The sequence below is a fragment of the Coturnix japonica genome, chromosome 1, assembly GCF_054131305.1.
Source record: "Coturnix japonica strain WE chromosome 1, WE-NBRP24, whole genome shotgun sequence".
Taxonomy (NCBI): Eukaryota; Metazoa; Chordata; class Aves; order Galliformes; family Phasianidae; genus Coturnix; species Coturnix japonica.
The window spans coordinates 84,282,649-84,304,835 of NC_140663.1; the positions used below are offsets into that span (position 1 = coordinate 84,282,649).

General features: G+C 47.0%; 1 protein-coding gene across 3 annotated transcripts in view; it reads left to right on the forward strand.

Annotated features, from left to right (window-relative positions):
• Positions 1–22,187, forward strand: part of IGSF3 (immunoglobulin superfamily member 3) — a 72,460-nt gene that overhangs the window by 6,041 nt on the left and 44,232 nt on the right. For all 3 annotated transcript variants that reach the window (XM_015879543.2, XM_015879561.2, XM_015879553.3), the window contains exon 2: positions 14,056–14,433. In XM_015879543.2, the coding sequence (XP_015735029.2) occupies positions 14,056–14,433 (378 nt within the window). The remainder of the gene's footprint in view (positions 1–14,055; positions 14,434–22,187) is intronic.

Sequence of the window (22,187 nt, forward strand, 5' to 3'; positions counted from 1 at the left end):
CACCATGAGGAGCAGAGGAAGATGAATTTTTGCTTTGAGATGTGCAACGTGCCATGTGTGGTTGGTTTGTGGGTCGCCAGCGCATAGAGAGCTGTTCTGTCTAGTCAGTCCCGTGCCATGAGCTAGTTGGCAGTTCAGTCTAATCCAGATCGCCTAACTGCCAAATGCTATAAGATGCCAAGCCCTTGCTCCTCTGTACTATAAGGAAGGCAGACCTGGACAAGCTGAGCCACTGTATGCTGCTTGAGAGCTGCTGTACCCACAGTGGGAAAGGCAGCACTTAGTGAAGGAATTACTCAGGTTTGTGCTTGGCTGAAAGTGGAGGTGTTGGGAGGGAGTTTGGTTTCCCTCTGGGTGAAGTTGATGTGAGGCCCTGTCACCTGAGGCTGACTTCAGCTGGGGTAGCTGTGCCTTGGAGTTGTGGAGCCAGCTGTGTCCTGGCTCCTATCTGAATGGAAATCTGTGTGGTTCAAATGCCAGGCTGTACTCCTCTTTTGGCTGGCTTGTTTTGGAGGAGGATATAGAGAAGAGGGGGTGAGCACAGGGAGATTTACTGGGAGATTACCTAATAGCTGCACAAGCAGACCTGCTGGAGTACACTGTGAAAAGCATCTTAATGATCTGCACGTAATAGCTTGGAGACTTGGAAATGTGCTCCCTAGGAAGGGCAGCCCAGATTTGACTAACGGCTCCCAGAGGAGGAGGACATTAGGAGTGCTGGAAGTGAGGTTGTCAGTTCTGGAAGCCACCCACAGGGCCACGAAGGCCAGTGAGATCTGTAGAGTTGATGGGGATGTGTTAGGAGTGAAGCTGGGAGACAGCAGGACTTCAGTTATCCAATGGATGGTCTCATGTAGAGGGAATGCATGTAGGTGATGCTAGGAATGCCACGGTAGGGATGCTCTGTAGTGATGAGCACCGGTTTCTGCTTCGTTCTCCATACGTGCCTGAGAGTGTTGAGTATGGGTAGGGTGCAGAGAAGCTTCTTGGGAAGTATGATAACGCATTCAACTGTATGAGGCCAAAAATAAATTATCAAAAGAAAGAATTGAGAAATTAACAAAGCTAAACGGATGTCTGCAGCTCCTAGAAAAGGGTGTCGTATCTGAAAGCATATTTTTGAAACTCCATTTGCTTAGCAGTCATCTTACAGATAACTTTGCTATTTTTACTTTTCTTTGCTTTGATGATGCTTCACTGTCTATATAATGTATTTAGCATCTGCATTCTTCTCTCGTGTAGAGGCAAAATGTATTTGCTAATTTTGAGTTGGCTTTATACAACTGCTGTACCTCTTGGCTGTGAGTTAAGTGAAATAATTTTCTTAGAGCTATTATAAAGGTGCATAGCTGGCACTATCTCCCTTCTAACCTTACTCTTTAATATATTTTTTTTTAACCTCTCTCATATCTGCAACCAAATTTGAATAGGGGATATATTCCTGTGCCATATTAAGTGCAATAAAGACTGCGCTCTCAACTCCCACAAACCAAGAAGTAGGGATGTTTGGGTTAAGCACAGTAATCTACTGGGGAATGAATGCAAGATCAAGGGCATTTGCACGTTTTTATTTCTGTGTTTGCAGGGGCTGTGGCATTGCTAGCAGGTTGCTCACAAATGGTGCCTTAGATTACCTCTCTTGCAGGCAGCAGTGTTTGCATCTTGCCATTCCTATTTGATCTGTGAGCGGTGATGAGAGCTGTATACTTGAATTCTGATTTTCTGAGAAGCAGTCGGCAGTCATTAGGGCAGAGCTTAGACCCCAGAGGCTTTTTCTGTGTTTTCATCCTGTTTCTGTAACCGTGTCTCTTGTTATCTTGTTCCTGAATATTTTCTCTTGTAAGAGGAGACTGTTTGTTGCAGCTGTTAAACCTCAAATGTCTTGAATTTCCCTTAGGGAAGAGGAGGAAGAGTTCCTGAGGTTTCTGCATAAGAAGGCTGCAGAAACACCTACGTGTGTTTCCCAAGTACGCAGCTGGGAGGGAGGTATTATTGGTGCTGTGCTAACCAACGGATGGATTCTGGCCAGCTCAGCCCGTGATTCCTCTTGCAGCATAGAAGAGGCTTAGCGAGATAGTTGAAGTTTCTTTTCTCTTTGGAGGCTCTGGATGCCTCTGGTTGCTTTTGTCAGAGCGGTGTAGCTAGGAGGTGTCAAATGAAATTATGGATGTTTGTTTGGTCTCCTGGCTGGATGTAATAATGCATGTTTTAGTGAAATGTGCATTGAATAAACATTGGGTAAATCTCCTAGGACAAGCGCTGCTGGTGCCTGGAACCATGACTGTCTCCATAGCAGAATTTTAAGCAAGATCTTCACCTAAGAAGAACTTTGCACTTTCTATTTAGTTTCCATTGGTTCAGTGATTTGTAATGTTAGCGTTTTGGTGTGGTCCCTGTGTCTGTTCAGCTGGTTATCAGTCAGTTCCTGTTAAGGCCGATAATCAGGGCAGGATCTCAAGGGTGTAGCAATGTACGGGCAAGCGGGGGGAGCCATTCCTGACTTGCATCAAACAAGAGTTTTATTCCCGTTAATTGAATTCTTCTAGACTCTGATAACTTGAGCACATTGAAATCAGATAAATGAAAAGCCTCTCTCCCTGGTAGCTATGTAAGCTTTCCCTTAACTCCCTGATCAGAAGCCACCAGGCTCTGCTAAATACGTAGCTGAAGATCAAAACTTGTGCATGCATCTGCTTGTCAGGGAGCTTAGCCAGCAGGACGATCAGTGTTATGTATTGGCAAAGGGGGAGTTCCTCTCCTGCACACCACCCTTACTGCATTTGATGGGAAAAGAGTTTGTGCTTGAAAGTACACACTCTGCTCAGCAATCCTGAGCGGTCTGTGCCCAGCAGCTGGGGCTGTGCTTTCTTCCAGGCCTTCAGATAAGCCTGCAGCTGTAGGAAGGAGTGAGCCTGCTCTCATTGTAATGGCAAAGTGTTTGCAGTGTATCTCAGCCATGCTGACCTCATACCACATGGATGCTGAGAAATGCTGCAGCAGAACCTCTGTACTTGTGTCTCCCAAGCTGTGGTGTGGCTGAGCTGATGCTGTCACCCTGAAAAAATCCAGCGTGCAGCTTTCTCTGGACTCCCTCTATCCATCAAGAGCCCATAGTGCCTGTGGTTATGGAGATCATGCCCCTTTCTTCATCTAATTTTCCACGCCAGTTCTTGGGGGGTGGTACTGGAGGCTGGGGCCCCTCTGGCATGTCAGAGCCAATTGGTTAATCTGGGGTCCTTTCCCCCTGCACCCAGCTCCCACTTGCAGCAACCTGGTTTGTTAGTGCTCAGCTTGTGCTCGTCTTGGTTTTCAGCCAACACCACTCTACTCTTTGGGGGTCATTCTGCTTTCCCCTTCTCTATCACAACCATCATTCATGCATGCTGGATTAAGGTGTTCTTTGTTTTTGTGTTTTTTTTCCCCCCCCTTATCTTTCATCGGTATGTATCCCTCATCTGTTCACACCACTGAGACAGTGGCACCTGCCCCCACCCCCAGAACACTTCCCACCCTCTCTCCTGTCCTCGCCATCTGCTGCTTGTGCTCCTGCTGTCACACAGTGACATGGCGCTGGCATAAGTCTCCTGGGCGTGCTGACCTCTCCATCACAGAGAGCATTCAGCTCGTTCCCTCTGCAGTGTTCTTCATAGATGCTTTTATATCTCCTACTTTGCTGGGTGATGCTAATATGTTTGTCCTGGACAGCCCCTTTTCCACCTTCAGCTTTGTTCCTCAAATGGTACCAACTGGGTACCAAGAAGACTGGCATGCAGATCAAAGCCTGCCTTGACCTGGTTGTTCATCCCCTGCTGCTCTCCTCCATGCCTTTCCCGAATGTAGACTTTTCTAACCCTTTTGTTTTCCTTTCTGCTCATTTTCCTGTGACTGCCATCATTTCGTTACTCAGACTCTCCCTCTCTCGGTGCAAAGCTGCTTTATCCCCTCCTCCTTCAGCAGCTGTTCTGTTTCTGCAAGCCCCATGGGGTGCTCTGTCTGGAGCTCTGCCTCCCAGCTCAGACCTCTGCCAGTTTACTCTGTCTCCATGATTTACTCTGCAAGGATTTTCTTGATGGCCCCTGCTGCTGTATATCTCAGTGGCGCTCCAACACTATCTTCCTTAGCTCAGCAATAGCCCACGCAATAACCATGTCTATTCTTTCTGGAGCAGTTTTCTCCATGTTCTGTTTTATGTGCTTTCTTCAGCCTCTCCAGGAGAGACTCTAATAAAGTTGGACCAGCCTCTGCTGGCTTTACAACTGGCTTTAAGCTTCCCTTTGAGTCAAAATCTTGACCTCTGTCTCTAGCATTTATGTATGTGTAGACATGTGCCCGCCTGTCTTTCTGTTCACACTGCAGCACTTCCTATTTGTTTCTGCCTCTGATATTTGTTCACCTCTTTGTGCTTTCTGCTCGTTCCTGTGAACTCTGAAATTAGTTCCTCCCCCTCTGCCCTGCCAATTGGATTATGCTTGTCTTTCAAAGCCCTTCTTCTCGTTCCGCCTTGCCTTTAGCAGCGCTGAAGCCTTACCTCTCCCTGTTGTGTGATTCCCACCTTCTAGTTTGGTTTCCTCAGGGTGGTTTCTCAGAGAATCGTGGCTTATCTGATTGCGTTGCCTCCCTTTCCTGGGTAATCTGGGAGCCCTTTGGCCAACTTCAGGCAAATATGACAGAAGTAGAGAGCTTGGAGATAAACGAGTTCCTACAGGTTTAGTGAAGAAGAGGTAACTGAGTGCAAGGGGATGATGGGACTGAAAAAGACCCTTTTCTTCACGGGCTCTAGCTGTGCCTCCAAATTACTGTGCAAGTGCAGCAGAAGCCTCGTCTGAAGCTTTCAGTTGCATCATTAGTCTTAGAGACAGCCTCCCTCCTGTTGGAGGAAAGCTAGGCTTCATTAAGTCTCTTGCTCTTAGGGCTCTTTGCTGAAAGCGGTGGCTCAGAGCCCTTTTATTTTCTCCGGTGTGCCTGGGATCTGCCTGCAGCAAGCAGCTCCAGTGCTGCTTCACATCGTACACAGGGCCTGTGCAGGCTGCCAACACGGCCTGCCCCAGCCTCCTTGCGTGCCTGAAGGTGCTGCTCCACAGCAGGGTTCATGAGGTTCTGCAGCTGTTGATGAAATGCAACCAGCAGTGAATGCAATCCTATCTGAGTGGCCGTCACAGCATGGCTGAGACTGGAGGGGATCTCTGTATCCATCTGGTCCAACTCCTGCTCCAGCAAGGGGACACCCAGAGCAGGCTGCCCAGCACCTTGGGCGACCTTGGAGGATCTCCAAGAAGGAGACCCTACAAGCTCTCTGGGCAGCCTATGCTAGTGCTTCATCACTCACACATCACAGAGGTGCTTCATGATTTTCAGAATGAGCCTCCTGTGCTCTGATTTGTGCCCAAGGCCTTCTTGTCCAGGCACTGGGCATGAATGAAAAGAGCCTGGTTTCATCCTCTTTGCACCCTCCCTGCAGGTATTAATGCACACTGATAGGATCCCTCTTGAGTCACCTCTTCTTCAGGCTGAGCCGCCCCAAATCTCTCAGCCTCCTTGTAGGAGGAGAGGTACTGCAGTTCCTTTGTGATCCTTGTAACCCTTCTGCGGATGCTTTCCAGCTTGTCTCTGTGTAGTCGGAGTCTCAGGAATTGATCCCAGAGAGGAGACATTACCTCCCTCCACCTGCTTTCTAATGCTGCCCAGAATACTGGGATACCTTTGCAGCAAGGGCACACTGCTGGGTCACATTCAGCCTTGTGTCTGCAAGTCTCCCAGGGCTGTTTCTGCAGAGCTGCTTTCCAGATGGGTGGCCCCACTGTGTCACAGCGCATGGAGTGGTTCCTCCCCAGAGTGGGGAATTGCATCTGGTTCTCCTTCATATTCCTTGATGATAGCATCATGTTATGAATGCGTGTAGGGGGAAGGACTGTGCCTTGCTCTCAGACTGAAAGCAGTAGTAATGTAAATACTTCTGCTTCCCCCACCCTACTTATTTTTTTATTTCCCAAATAACAGAAAGCACCTGTTCTCCCTTTTGAAATGGAAACCTTGGTAATTTGGTGACAACTGCTGGAAGTCTCCATAGCATGTCAAACTAATAAATTATAGTGTAAGGAGCTGAAGAGTTCTGACATCTTAATTAGCAGTACGAGGCAGCAAGTAGCTGAAGAATCTCCCCTGATCTGTATCTGTCTTTCAGGGAGGGTCTCTAACCAAATGACAGAAATTTCAAGAGGCAGCATCTTGGCACCCTGCTGGCAAATAGAGCACAAAGAGGAGCCCAGGAGGATTTAGGGGGAAGAAAAACAGAAACTGTCTGCTGTTGTGCAGCTGCATTTTGCATTCTTGTGATCCTTTATGGTGGGGTGGGAAAATCTATTTAAGGAATTGAATGCTTTTAGGCAGTACGCTTGACTTTGGGATAACTTAATTTACTGCTTACCTGAAAGCTGTTTCTGCTGAAGAAGAGGTACAAGGTGTCAGCATTGGCTTGCAAATTGGATATTCTCTCATGCTAATGGCGGTGGCTGAGGGGCACAAACGTTTCTTCTTCACACCAGGAGGAAGCAGGAGAGATTGCTCTTGGCTGCGTTTGTTTCTAGATATCACACTTCATAACTTCTTGCTGTGCTACCTCTACAGAACTATGTGCTGAAAAGGGAGGGAGGACCAAACACAGCCTGTGCCAAAGGACCCAGCCAAAGTGCTGAAGGAGCAGTGTGCCACTGGGGACAGTGGGATAGATGGAGAGGGGTGTGCATAGAATTTGTCATCAGGGCTTCCAAATTTTTTGTATGTAAGCGATTATTGTTTAGTCTGCCTTCTTAATAAGGAAGTGATTCAGGGATGGACAGCTGAAGGGACTGGATCACAGTGTGAAAAGGAGATGCTCTTGCCCTATCCCAGAATAAACATGCAAGTAAATCTCCTAGAGTGCTGAACTCCTAGATGTCATCCTTAGTGAAATTAGTGAAAACCTAGGGTCAGAACTAGGAGGGGATAGGAGCCAAGTAAGCAAATTCCATGAGCATGTAAAGGTGGGCCAAAACAGTGAAGTTTCCTTTGGAAGGTAAAAGGAGGGTTTGGGATGGAGCACATGCTTACTTCACATGAAGACAGCAAGAAGTTTTCTTTCCTTTAGGGGGGGAAAAAGGAATTAAAAAAAGATAAGGAACCAAGCTGTTCGTGGATCAGAAGCATTTTGGAAGTCTTCCTCATGAAAGAGAGGAGATTCCTTTAAAGAAAGGCTAGGTAGTAAAAAGCATTTCCTTCTGGCAAGGATGTTGTGAAGGTGAGAGTTGGGACTCGACTCTTCTCTCCTAGGAGGACGTTTAAAGCACATGGGATGTTATGAAGTGAGTTACAGCAATAATAAGGGCATTCTGTTGTTGAGTATCGGGAGGGATTGCAGAGCATGCAGGAAAATGCAAAAAGTGACACTAAAATGTTATTGACTGTGAAACAAAACGAAGTTTCTTATTGTCTGAGTGACTGCACTGGGAATAGTGTTTGGCAATCCCAGAACTGACCCTGGCTATTGAACATGCAGGACCTGAAGATTAAAGAAGGATAATAAAAAGAAATTCAGAGGCTGCGGGGCATAATGAACTATGTCAGAAATTTCCTGCCTGGCTTTGTTGCTAGCCTTGTTGCTCTAACATATCATTTCTTGCCCCCCTCTGGATAGGTTGGGAGCACAGACCATCTAAGAGTTCAGCAGCCTGAGATGTGTGTTGATGCTTTAGCGGTGACACGACAATACTGAATCTATTAGAGGTCTGGGAGCACTGCAAGAGCCACTGGAATAAATGGTGTGCCCTTACACATGTTTTGAGAGCCTGAAAGAACAGAAGAAAAAACACACCTATCAATCTTGGGAGACTTCTCTTTTTTGTGTGGGTCTACTCTTAGTCTTATATTGAGCACCTGTGGTTATGGCTTCAAAGCTCAGGCTGGGAAGGCAGTAATGAAACCATAGCTACCTTTCTTTGTGAAATATGAAAGTAGGTGATACCTTGGATTTTCTGGCCAGGCCTCTGCAAGTGCTGCTGTGTCAGTACAGTAGTGCTTAGCCAGACCCTGAACAAGTAGTGATAAAAGTCACCGGGGCATGTATTCAGCATGTTGGAGGAAAGAACACTTGGAAGGATAAAATTTGCACAGCTCCTTGTGTCTTAAGTAATGCGTGGGCAAATCAACACTTCCTGCCTGCATATTCCCAATATAAATATAATCTGCTAGAGAGCTTCTGCTTGCGTATTTTTCCCATCGTGATAAGGGTAATGATGGAACGGTATATGGAGAACATGCTGATCCAAGAGCTGGGGTAGTCCTGTTCTGACCTTGGAAGAAAAGCTTGATTAAGTAGGCCCAGCTCTTAGGGTGGAACCCATGCTGCAAAACATGCCTATAGTGCTATTTGAGTGCTTGGCCATCTTCTAGGATTAGTCAAAACTGACGTGTTCTTTGGGGAATAAAAGGATTTCAGAATACATGGAAATCTTCTCAGCAGAAAGACAGTTAAGCTATAGTAGGTCGTGAGTGTGCTGCAGAGATTGGAGACCTCAGCAGTTTTGTTGACCATTATGAATCCTTACCAACAGGACATGGTATCATGATAGATATCATGAGCTGTCCAATACTATGAATGATTTCCTTCTTCTTTCCAGCACTTAAAGAACTGTACAAGTGGTAGCAATAGAGATGGTATGTGGCTCAAGAACATGCCATTCTAAGACAGTGTTTAAAACTGGTGCATCTTAACATCTCTAATTGTAGGCACAGAGAAGGAGCAGTTAGAAGAGTGTGACATTCATATAGTATGAGGTTTGCTTAAAAAATCCCAAGGGCAGATCACATTTAACACTGTGCAGCTGCAGAATACCAATTCTGTACTGTGGGAAGGAAGGAGTTGTCTGTCAATATAAGGACCAGATCTGAGAGGAACCAAAGGATGAAAAATGGCTCTGATCTTGGTGAGGGGCTTGGATGTTTGACTGGCTGCATAATTATAACAGAGGTACAAGACCTCTTTTGCAGTCAGAACTTGGAAAGCTAGTCACAGGCCAGAACAATCTGTGGTGATTAAAAGAAATGTCACCCCTTTCATATTTATTGAAAACATTTTTCTCTAAAGACAGTAAACATCTGCTGTGGAACTGAGTGGATGTGAAAGGCAGCAGCAAGCAGAGATGAGTGAAAGCAGTTGTGTTGGAAGAACAAAGGGCTTCGTTGGCTGCTCCTGTCTCGTTTCCCTGCGCTTTGATATTTCCCTACTGATTGTGATATTTCCATACCAATTATTGTATAAATTGTTCCTGGCTGACCTCCCCACTTAGCCATCCTCGGTTGGCTCAGCAGTGGGAGGAATTTGAACGAGGAATGATTAGCTTCTGGGTCGGTTCAGGAGGGACAGTCCGAGTGGTGGGATGGTGGCAAGAGTGGAGGAGGAGGAGACAGAATCAGGCCCCCTCGGTACCATGATTTAAACATCAAAACAAGAGGGTAGAGGGCAGGAATGAGCTTGTACTGTAGGTGGTTCCATCCAGTCCATTGGTACAGTGAAGCGTCCTGGCATGAGAAGAAATACATCAAGCAAAATACTGTGTTTTCCCAGAATGAGGCTTTGCAGTAATAATGGTGTTGGGAGGAGGGAATAGAGGGGTATGCTGCATGTTTTCTTCTGATAGCATTGTTTTTTCCATCTGGCAGCAGGTTGCTGCGTACAGAGATTCTCCCTGCTGTGACTCATTTATGCAAAAATTAAGCTCGAACCTAATTTTTATTTGTGCACGTTAACAGGAGACTTCACAGAATAGCAGGTGTGCATTGCTAGAAGATTGGCCCTGTTTTGGTGTTGCCTGTTGTAGTGGGGTCACCCGTAGAGATTACATTAGTCTTCAGTCGATGAAAATTAAGATGGCCACTTGGGGAAGTGCTGTCAACGGCCACACAACTGTGAGCTTGGAAAAGCCTTTGTGAAAGGAAATAGGGTTTTGTGGATGTCTGATTATTCGATTCAGTTCAGTTTGCCGTGTTCAGAACTGAGGTGGCTGAGTATTCTTCGACATGGAAGTCCCCAGTTCAGTAGTGTGCGGTTGCAAGAATTGCCTCCTTTGTTGTGAAACTGGACCTGATCGATCTTGATTGACAGCTCTTGGTTTTTAAACAGGAAGAGATGATAAGTGGTCACTTCTTGACCATCCTCTCCATGACACATGCAGTTGTACAGACCTCTGTCAGATCTTCTCGGAGGTTATCATTTTCCAAGGCCTTAACTACCCCATAATTTCTTACATAGAGACCGTTCTCTACTGTTTATTGTCCTCGTTGCTCTCTTCTGAAACTCTTAACCCATAAATTGAATAAACAATAGGAACAACAAAAGAAGCCACAGATGCGCTCTGTGTATTTGTGCAGGCAGCAGTGAGAGGAGGAAGAGGGATCTCTTTGGGAATGTTTGCTGTCTGCTAGCTGTAGTCAACAGCACAAAGTAATTTTTTAAGGAGAATTTAGGATTATTAGCATGCAGTTCAATTATTGACAAATACTGCTTTAGAGCCTCCAAGAGAAGGAAAACTGCTGCAAAGCTGCGGGAGTAGGAAAGACCCCTCAAGCTGTGTAATCCATTTGGTGTTCAGAGCTGTCAGCCCTGCATTACTGGAAGATATGGAAAATAGGAAGATTTTTTTAATTGCTCTCTAGTGAATAGAAGCCCAGGATAATACTCCTGAGTTTCTCTTTTAAAGTTATGCTGGCAGTGACTATTGCTTTCTAAAGATACCTTGATGCATCTTGCTATGGTGGGGTGCAGATGTGTTCAGTGGTGGGGGGAGTGTTTGTGCAGGAAGCTTCTGATACATCATTGTAGATGTGGCACTGAGGGATATGGCTTAGTGAGCATGGTGGTGGTGGTTGGACTAGATGACCTTAGTGGTCTTTTTCAGCCTTCATGAGTCTATGATTCTTGCCTAATTTTTATTGGTGTGTCGATGATGTGGTAGGGTTTCTGTCCTCACATCATAGCAACTTACCCTTTGTGATAAGCCTTGTGTCAGTGTTACCAGATACAAGTTTGCACACCTGTTTGTGTAAAACAAAACTGAAGGTCCACCTCCTTTCCAAAGAATAAGTGGCCCTTTCTGAAAGGTGGCATCATCATAGTGTTCCAGTTCATGCACCTGCTGGGACCCCTTCTGCCTGAACACCAGAGCTCAGTGTGTCTGTGTGGAAAAGCTAACTGGCTGTAGCCAGTTGACATTAGTGGGAGAGTGTTGATTCTGAGAAGACTGAATTATATTTCTTCTGGGTGAAATGTCTAGCTGACAGGGATACTCAACACTCCTTTCTGGCCTGTTGATTGAGCAGAGAGGCACTGAAGTCTTGGCTTTGAGACATTACGTTTCTCCCCTGCCATACTGCTGAGAAGCTATCCCTCTTTGCTTGCCTTTCCAAGCTGCTCAGCATGAAACTGCAGACTGGAGCCTGCTGAGTGTATGGGAGGTGCTGGGAATGAGCATCTGCCCATCCCCTTGCAGTGTGATGCAGAGCTTTATTGTTGTATCACATGAGACCTCCTCTCCCCGTGCACCTTCCTTCCTCCAAAGTGGGGCCTGGGGGAGAGGAATGACACCATAAGTGTGAGGGGCTGCCCGGCTGTTGCTTTGCTTGCTCTTAGCTCAAAAGGCCCATGAGTCAGCCCTTATCTGGAAGGGATAAGAATCAGGGAGTGCTTCCTCTAAAGCATGCAGTATTTGCTGACTTCTTTTGGGGGGAGGAGGGGTGGGGAAGCAGACTCATGAACATATCACTTCTTATTAATTTTAAAGTTGCTCTTGGCTCGCTACCACTCCCGTATCAGCCCTTGCATTGTCAGTAAATTATATTGGATTTGCAATTAAAAGCCAGCTGTGCCAGTGAAGTACCAGCCAAATGCCAACCTTAATCGTCTCCTAGGCTTCCAAGGAGAGGTGTGGAGAGCAGAGCTCTTCCTTCAGTGAGCTCTTCTCTTGCTTCAAGAGGACAAGATGAGAGTTTAAAATGGGATCTTCGGCATCTTATTTTTGCTAATCAAAACGCTTGCTCACTAAGGAATGCTATTTGATGCTGTGCATGCCTGAATACAGCAATTCCCAGAGCTTGAAAACTGCCAAGCATACTTCACCACACAAGTAGTTAACCATTTGGGGAGAGCCCTTATCGTGGTGGGTGCCTGTCTCAAGCTGATTGTTTTTCTCCTTCCCTTTCTCAGTTACATAGTTCGTTCAAGAAGTGTTTTCTGCCAGTTCCCAAAAGCCACTGGCAAGAGAAGGAAGAAGGCCACCTTACTGCTGGCCATGTAGCTCATAGGATCCCGTCTGCATACACTGGGACGTGGAGATCCACACTGTGTGTGCCTGAGGTTGTTTTGCCTGTGAGCGAGGGTCGGTCCCTGATGGATCATTGTTTTGCGGTGGGTTGGTGGGAGAAGGCCTCAAAGTGTTCCTAGATAAAACCAACTGTACAACAGTCATCTGCTTAGAAACAAAGAAATAACCAAATGAGTGTTGGTTTTGCAACTGTTAGTTCCTGCTGCTGCATGTTTGCGTGGTGGTGCAATTTTAATTGTTCTTGCAAGCAGGGTGTCTGAACGCTACAGTAAGGCTAAGACGTGCCTACCAAATGTGTATTCCAAGCTACCTTTGTATGCAATAAAGATCTTGCCCTTCCTGCTTTAAAAACAGTTCTTCACTTCAAAGGCAGCAGTGTTTTCTTTGTCTTTCGGCTTTTGCAGGGAGAGAGGAGGGTCTGGTTGCACCATAGATGTTAGTTGTCTCTGGTGGCATCTGTCCTCGGGATGGAGAGATTGGATGGAGAGCAAAGTGGGGAGTGCTTGCCTTTGCAGTTCCTCTCGCTGTTTGTTCAAATGTGCTAGATTTCCCCATACATCCATCTCTTGAAATCACATTATTTCATAAAGAGTAAAAAGAAACGTAATTTGGAGCAGCAGTTAGCTGAGCGCAAGTTAATAGTTTGAATTGCACTCCATCTGTTCAGCTGCATGGCTTGATGGACGTGCTGAACCCATTTTTCACCATTTGCTTTAAGCTGGTAAGAACCATCTCTCCTGGCTCCCATCCAAGGTGTCTGTCAAGAAAAACTTTGCCTGGACACTGATGGCCAGAGGGCGAGATGGAGCTGGTAATCCTCTGGTGGAGCTGGTAATCCTCTGATGCTTTTGCTTGCAAGTTGCAAGTTTTGGAAGGATGAAACTCTTCCCTGGTCTTGAACGTTGTCAGACATTAGAGGGGAAACAAAAATATCACCATGTGTGCGCACAAACATGGAGAGGATGAAATTTGCAAATGTGATTATGCAGGACCTGCTTTAAATCGGCTTATTGCTGTTTTATGATGGCAAGCAAGTAGTCACAGAAGCCAGGGTGATTGGCCTCACCATGTGCACATGCTGCTGGTAACTCAATAACCGATGAACACCCACCGTGGTCTCCAGACCTCCAGCTTTTGATGTAGCAACAAACAAGATAGATTGCTGTAATTTATCTGGCCCCTGGAGGGCTGTGCTGGTAATGTGCCATGAGCCCAAGGGCCAGCCATCCATAATGTGTGTAAAAATACAGCAAATTGCTGCCCTGTCTTTGTTCAGAGCTGTATGACTTTGCATGTGTACAGCGTGCAATACTGGGTCTTGATTTCCAGCAGCTGGGGGTGGTGAGCCTTAGAATGTAATGTGCCCGTTCCCTCTATTAACTTTGTTTTTGTTGTGTACCAAATACACTCCTTTTGAATAGACCTGAAATGGCAGAATGGTGGTGTGGTGTATCCTGGTGCACCTTCATGAGTGTGACTAAGAGGCTGGAGAATGTAGGCGAGCTGGATGTGAGGGGAAAACAATGGGATTTTGTACCAGCTGGAGCAACTGCAAGGCTTACTGAGGGAGGAGGGGGCTTGTGGCTTGAAACCCAAGGAGGGTCAGAGCACGGTGAAACAAAAACGATAGCTGTGTGATGGAGGGGACAGAGTGGTGCTGAGAATATGGGAAGTAATGCTGCTCTGCTCTGCTCTCCTCCCACAGGCATGGCATTTGCTCAGCGGCACGTGGCGGTGCAGGAGGGACCCCTCTACCGCACAGAGGGCTCACACATCACACTGTGGTGCAAGGTGAGCGGCTACCAGGGCCCATCAGAGCAGACCTTCCAGTGGTCCATCTACCTGCCTTCAGCCTCGGAACGGGAGGTGCAGATCGTCAGCACCGCCGACCCCTCCTTTCCCTACGCCATATACACCCAGCGGGTGCGCGCCCAGGAGATCTACGTGGAGCGGGTGCAGGGGGATGCGGTGCTGCTGCACATCACGGAGCTGCAGGACCGAGATGCTGGAGTGTACGAGTGCCACACGCCCAACACTGATGAGAGGTACTTTGGGAGCTACAGTGCCAAGACAAACCTGACAGGTGAGTCCCAAAGGGCAGCTTGCTCTGTGGGGGTGGCTGATTTCCCATTTTCTTACTGGTGTTGTCAAGGTGATGGCCAAGCTGCCAGGGATGATGTGCTGTTCTGTACACAGTGACACAAGGGTGTGTATGGGTCTCAAGCCTGTACAGATACAGACAGGTTTCCCTCTGCAGATAGGGAGATGTGCTCATCTGTAGTTCTGTGGCACAGTCTGCTGTCCCATAGCCCAACAGCCACTACTTCGCATCCCAGTGCTCAAGAGAGAATGAGTTCTCAGGCTCTGAACGTTACTGTTTGGTGTTTTCTCAGGTCAGGGAATGGGACTTGAACCTGCAGGATACTGATGATGATAGGGAATCAGCAGGGTTAAGAAGTAAAGAAAACGATCCAACTGTAAGCCCTAAGGGGTGCAGTGGGCAGGGGATGTAGGTGAGCATAGCCAATGTGTCTGATGCTGTCTTTGTGTCCCTAGTGCTCAGGAGCTGGTACCTTTCAAGTCTTACTTGTTGCTCAGCAGCTTCCTTGATGACCAGCCCTGGGCTTTCAGGGTGAGATGGTTGTGCTCTGTCCCAGTGTTACTGCTGGTACACAGGGCACATGGAACTTGGGTCTCAGTACCGAAGGCATCCGTGGATGCCGTGCTTTGAGGACATTAGCTTCAGGGCTTAAATGTGTCAGGGATTCCTTCAGTCAAGGAAATTGATCTAAAGTAACTTCTAGTGGATTAGTTAAATCGCATTATGCCCATTTGTGGATGCTCACGCTCAGAACGTGTGGCCCTAATTTGCTTTAGCTTAATTCATTTCCAAAAATCCACTTCAGAAGTAACTTTGGGTCACTTGCATTTTGAGTGTGTATTTATGTAGGTGTTTTCTGGGGTTTAACGAAACTGACAGGAACTGAATTCTTGTGTGCCCTCACAGAATCACAGAATTGTAGGGGTCGTATGATGCCTTGTGAAGGGCAGGCCCTCACAGAGGGTAGGGTAATAGGAACAGCTCCAGCCTGTGCTGCTACCCTCAGCCTTTCTCCCGCTGGCACCTTTTGCAGCTCAGCTGTAGGTACAGCTGTGTCTCCATTGTGCTCCAGGACCACGTATGCCACCCCGTCCCGTATAAAGAAACAGTTTGCTGGTGCAGCACGCCTGAAAGCAGTGCTGGGAGCCATTGTGAGGTGCCCCTGAAGCCCTGTTTTCTGACAGTGAGTCTATGTGAGAGGGCCTGCACACAAGGGTCAGCAGCTACAGGTGGTGGCTTTTCAAGCTGGCGTCATTGCTACAGGCTCTAGTCAAGAAGAGCTACGTGAATGCTACATATGAGAGTTATTGTTCTCATTTTCTCAGAAACAGAACCAAACTTTTTTTTTTTCTTTCATCCAGTTATGAATTTTTAATTGACTCATTAGATTGAGTGGCTCTTTTTTGGCAGCAAAAAAGCCTGGAGGGAGATAGGTTTGTTAGCATCTCTATTCTCTCTGTTTACGTGTGAAATGGATGGTTTTAGGCTCACTGCACTGGGATCTTTGAGTTGGTTTGCCCTGTGCCTTGAAGGAAATGCTGAGGGAAGAGTCTTCCCCCTTTTCACCAAGGCATATAGCCCTGTGATGGGGGAGCTTGCTGGGGCTGGATGAGGCAGCAGTACAGGCTCACACATGGTCTGCTTTCAGTACTAGCACATCTCTGCTTGCAGCAGTGGCCGGAATGTGTCTTTGCTCCTGCCTTCTGAGCAGTATCAGGGGCTTCTGAAATTGCTGAAAAACAGAACTGGTAGCTAGTTGGGCTTCAAAGTACAGTTCAGTGCACCTTATGGACAGCAAACATGGCTGGTTGTCCCTCTCCCACTTTTGGTGTCTCATCATGAGGTCCCTTTATTCATTGTGGAAATTGGCTAGAGTCTAGTGCTGCTTTTCTGATGTGACATCAGAAGAGGGTAGGTGTAGCACTGGGACGTGGTGCAGCAGGCATGGTGATGATGGATTGATGGTTGGACTTGAGGATCTTAGTGCTCTTTTCCAGACTTAATGATTCTTTGGTGGCCTGGAGCAAACAGTTATCCCCAGGCACTTTTAGGGACTGCAATCTCCAGTAATCTGAATTTAGGCACACATCACAAACACTGATCTCACCTAAGCTGGGAATCAGGCCAGTAATGTGGTTCACAGGCCTTGTGCTGTAGGGGAATGTATACCAAGGCTTAATGTTTTTAATCAGCCTTCAGTTCACTTCAATTGCTTCAAAAATGAGTCTCTATGTATCTTGTTGCCTCACTTCTCCTACTGAACAGCATTGTTGGGAAGAAGAGGTTATGGCCAGGACGGGAGATGTCCTGCATTCTTCCTCCCAACACATCTTAGATGAATTACAGGTGCCGAGTGAGGCAGCAAAACCAACCAAATAAAAAAAACCAAACAGGTGCAACTCTGCAGGATGTTGTGGAATCATGTCCTTGTGATTGATTTATGAGAAAGGATTAAGCCCATGTACAAAGTCTGCAGCTCCATTGTTTGCCTTCTGAGTAGAACTGATAGAGTTCAGTTCTCCAAGGCCAATATGAAATTGCTGAAGCTATTTGTGGGGGGTGGGGAAGGTGGTTTTTCTTTATATAGAAGCGTAGTCCCACTCATCTAATGCCATGTATATTGCCTAAGGTAGGTGTTGAGGCAGTGTCTGCAGTTGGAGGACAGAGAGACAGACATGGAGAGCAGCCTATCTTTGTTTAGGTTATGGTATCTTGACTGAAGAGAGAGCCTTAACTTGGCATTTAGTGTCAAGTTCTTCCCACAGTGGCTGATGAGGTGTTTCTGTGCAGTAATTTTGGTGAAGCAGCAGGAGTGCCGTGCAGTCTGAGATTCTGGCCCCTGCTTCTCATCTTCTGTTGATGGGTAAATAAACTTGTGTGTTGCTGAGGGGTGGAAGTGAGCACATGGCAGTTACTTCAGAGTGCGTGAGTCACTGCAAATTTGTACTCCACTCTGTATCTGCAGTGGGTTGTTTGTGTGCCTGTACGCTGACTTAGATAACAGCCAAGAGGCCTAGGTCTCACCTCTTCAGAAATTTCAGACTTTTATCTTGGTGGGTTTTTTTTTTTATCTATGTTCCAAAAAACGTTGAGCTCTTCTTCAGAAAGTAACTGATTTGAGGGAGGAAATCAAGCTTTGAGGTTTTCCTTTAAAAGGTAGCGACAGAGCGGGAGAAAGCCTTTCAAAGCACTTGAAGAGGTGGCAGCCCTTGAACTCTGTATTTTCGGGGAAGCAGCTGTGCAGCATCAATCCTTAATAAGTTAAAGCAAAAAGAAAAAGGGTTCAGGACAGGGAGACGCATAGCAACCTCCAAGGTTCTGTGAAACAAGGAAGAGTAATTGGGGCAGACTTGAGAGCCAAGCAGCACTTGGCCTCAGCAGTGAGCAGGAGCTGGCTGGTGCCTGCAGGGATGGTCACTGGCCTTCCTGTACTCTGATGGCAGAGAGGATTAGTGTGTGCTGGGCTTTCACAGAATTCCAGAGTGGTCAGCATGGGAAAGCATCTCTGGAGGCCACCTGCTCCAGCCTTTCTCAAGCAGGGGTCACCCCAGAGCAGGCTGTCCAAGACCACATCCAGTCTGCTTTGGAAGATCACAAGGAGGGAGACCCCGTGACCTACATAGGCAACCTGTGCTAGAGCTCTGTCACCTGCATGGTTCAGCACTTCCTGATGTTCAGTTGGCACCTCTTGTGTCCAAGTTTGGGCCTATTGCCTCTTGTCTTGGCATTCAGCATCATAAGCTTTGGTGGTGCTGGAGGTAGGAGAAAGATTTATACGGGCCGAACACTCAGTGTTGGAAAAGAAGGAGCCAAGTGCATCTCAGACAGTGCATCTCAGAGAGAAGAGGGTTGTTCTCTTTGGTTAAACTCGCAACCAAAGATCTTGAGAACTTGTCCCCTTCAGCTCTCCACAGACATAAGAGGCAAAAAGAATGAAGTGAACTTTTATTGCCTGTAACAGCTGCTGCTGCTTGTTGCCAGCAGCTTCTCTTCTTTGTCAAGTGCTGCCATACGTGATCTGTCTGTGCAGGGCTGAGGGAGAATGCCTTCACCCAGCTTTGCTGTGCTGCAGAGAGCAGCAGCTGCCTTGGTGGCCTGGGGTCACTCACCATGAGAGTAGGCACCTCTGCTCACACAGGTCTCATGGACTTTGCTGGCTGTGCACAATTCCAGTTGTTAACTGGGCTGAAGGTGGCTTACCTGAAGGGAGGTGTCAAAGTGAAAGACAACAATCCTGCAGACAAGGATCTTCTGGTTTGAGTAGGTGCTTATTTCTATGCTGCTTTTTCTTACTTCTCCCCCTGAGGGGCAGGGGAAAGTGTCATACATGCCAGCAGGTTACATCTTGGGGAAGACTGAGACCAGACACTTACCAGCTGTGCATAGTGCAAGAATTAGCCAGGAGATAAAAATCGAAACAAGATGTTCAGACTGCCCTGAGAGGTGGCACAGCATCACCTCTCTATGAGTTTTCATCACCTGACAAGGATCAAGTGAGCAACTGGGTCTGACTTTATAGCTGACACTGCTTGGGCAGGAGGTTGGACTGCAGACCTTCCACCCTGTGTTGTGCTATGGTGCATCACTTGGCTGTGGGGCAGTGGGAAACAATATTAGGCACCAGGTGCTCTGGGACGGTGTGTTTTTTTTTCTGGCCTATTTCTTGTGTTTCATATGTTTCTTATTTCTTTTAAGAGTTTGCAGGAGTTTTTCTCTGTTGCTTTACTTTGTATGAAGGTGAAATCTGAAGATCCTAGTCTCAGAGTCTGGGAAATCTGAGGCCATCTCAGTGGCTTTGCTACCTCTGTGAAGCATGTGTATGTTTTATTTGGCCAAGCAGTCAATTAACCGACGTAAGTTCTAGGGTTGGTTACTGTTGAAATTCCTGCTCTGTGAGTTATATTCATCTTTGCTTGTTCAGGCTTTGCTTGTTGCACTAATTAGTTCCCCAGAGGAGTAAAATGTCCTTCGCTTTCAAATTCCCCTTTAGCTGGCATAAAAAAAAAATAAAATTAAAAACAAATTCAAATACCTTCTCCTAGGTGGTCCTGTGCAGCCAGACACAGGGTATTTTGTTCTTACCATCCTCCTTCCCATGACTACATTTCCCTGTAGTAGTCTCAGAAAAAAGAAAAAACATTTGATGTACACTGCTCTGCTTTTTCTTTCTATTCCTGTGTATGGAGAAGGAGTTCTTGATAACAAGAGAGGGAGGAGCATGGGTAAATGTATTTACCTTCCTATGGACACAGCCTGGGCAATGGCAGCAGCAAAGCACAGCACCCAGTTTCTGGAGCAGTGTGGGACTGGGAGGCTTTGGCCATCAGGTCCTGCCTTGTACCATGCCACCAGCTTGCAGCTTCTCCCAGGGCGCATCCCTCTCTATCTCCCTCCCTGCTTTCCAGCTGGTGAAATTAGGGATAATAGCGTACAAGCCGTACAAGCCTTTCACAAAGTCTAAGCTAAATAATTGTAAAGTGCTTTGAGCTCCTCAGATAACGGGAGTTAGGAACAAAGGCTTATATTTCTGCTTTGCCTGGTAATGATCCTGAACGGGATTCATTTCCAACCCTGCATCCTAGAAACAGTGCTGTTCCAGCTCTGTGCTGGCTTTGCCCTGGGGAAGCGGTGCAGATAGCAGGAGCTGCCTGGCTGGGGCACCCGGCCCTGCCAGCTGTGACCCTGCTGCAGGAGGAAGGCACTAAGACCCGCTCACAGAGCCAGTCTCCCTCCCTCCCTCCCTCTCTCTTTTTATTTTTAATCTTGGCTTTAGCTGTAGACAATCTGGCAATGAATTGCATGGGCTGCTTCTTCCATGTGCTTTTTACAATACCTTTTTGTGGGTACTATTCAGGTTGTAGCTGAAAGCTTCTAACAGAAATCTCTCCAAGCATCCTCGTGTTGCTGGAGAAGACTCACTTGTTATTGTGTTGCATCTTTATCTTGTCCTCTGTGTTATTTTTTCCTGCTAAATGCTTCCAATTACTCCTGTTTTGTTGCAGTGTGCAGTCTCCTTTCACACTGGAATTGCTTGCCTGAGTTTTATTTTTTCTGTTATCGTATTACGTATCTCTGCTTCTATGTGTGCAGGCAAAATAGAACAAATTCTAGCTAGATTATACCTGAGCAAATGCATAACCCATTGTATCTAATCTCTTCTTTCTTTGTGTTTTATTTTTCCCCTTCCTCATCATCCTGCTCCATTCCTCCCAGCTGCAGGCAGCCCAGTTGCAGGGCACCTTTGGGCTTTCAGCTGTGGAATGAATCCTTGCTTGTTTCTCACACACCTACCCCTTCGTGGGAAACCTGGCATGAGACACATTGGGGTCACATCACTGTGTTCCGTATGTTTTGCCTACACTGACCCTTTTCAGGTAGGGGTACTTAAAATTGAGCTGGCACATGGAACAGGTTTGAGGTGGAAATGAGTGCTATTTTTTTCTGCATGTCTATATGCGTGTGCATAGGCACTGTAGGAAAGAAATGTATTTTAAAATGCATTTCTAAAAATGGAAATGAATACAGTCTCGGGCGATTGCACAGCGCTCTGCTCTCGGCTCTAGCCTTTAGGCCTTTAAAATGGGCCCTCTCCCTCCTAGACTTACGATGCCTTTTACCTGTCATAAAGGGAAGTGCAAAAGCCCAAATGCAAATGTGCCTTCAACCGGTGAAGAATCACAGCATTTGGCTTGAGTAGGTTTCTGTGTGGTGTTCAACTTGAATAGTAAAGTGAGACCATCCAGCCAAAATGGTTTTGGAAAGGAGAAGAGATGGCAGCAGCCTGGTTCTAGGAAGATCAAGGCTGCAACCTCCAGCCTGGTCTCTTAGTGGTTTGGGGTACACTTGGCTCTGCTCAGCATCACCCGATGGGACCAGGGAGGTCACCTGGGTGCCAGTGCAAAGCTTGCCATCCTCTGCTGCTAGAGCCGTGCTCAATGGCCTTTGTGCCTGTATCACTTCCCCTGCCAGCTCTTCCCCCGCCTGCTTTGCCAGTTCCCAGTAAAACGAGGTATTTGGTAGTCCTAAATGTCCTATTTATAAATAGCATGTCTTTCAGACTGTTGCTTTCAGAAGAGCAATGGGAGATGTACAGGCTGCTTACCTAGATGCCATCACGTCTGGGTGCTCGGTGTCAATAAGAGGTAAAAGAACACAAAGGTTTCTAAGGTGAGATAAAAAAAAATCTTTAGCCTGGGCATCTGGGTTGTCCTGGCTCTCACCCTTCCCTAGCTGAACCAGCTGCTTGGATGAGGGTGGCTGTGGGGCACAGTCTCTTTGTCATGCATTCCTGTGTGTGACAGGTAGCGGGCAGCCTGGTGGCTCTGCCCCAGGGACCACATCATGCGTGCCAATGTACCCCACTGGCATTTCTGGCAGCTCTGCCAGACTGATGGGGTGCAGGGTTCTCTGTTCCCCCACCTCCTGACAGCCACTCACAGTGTTAATGTGGAGTGCAGCTGGCAGCATATGGCAGCCGTCCCTGGTCTCAGCAATTGCTCAGTGAACTCTGAAAGCGGAGGACGGTCCCTGCAGCTCCAGCCAGCTGCGGCGCTGAGAAATCCCACAATGGAGCTGGCTGTTTTTCTGTTAACAGCAACATTTTGCACTCCACGCTGCCTGGTTTTTTCCTGCTACCTCTTCTGGGACGTCTTGCTCTGCTTGCTCCTTTTTCCTTTTCCTTTTATCTTCATTTTCCCTTGAGAATTGCTCTGTCTGTTCTCTGGTGCCAACCTAAG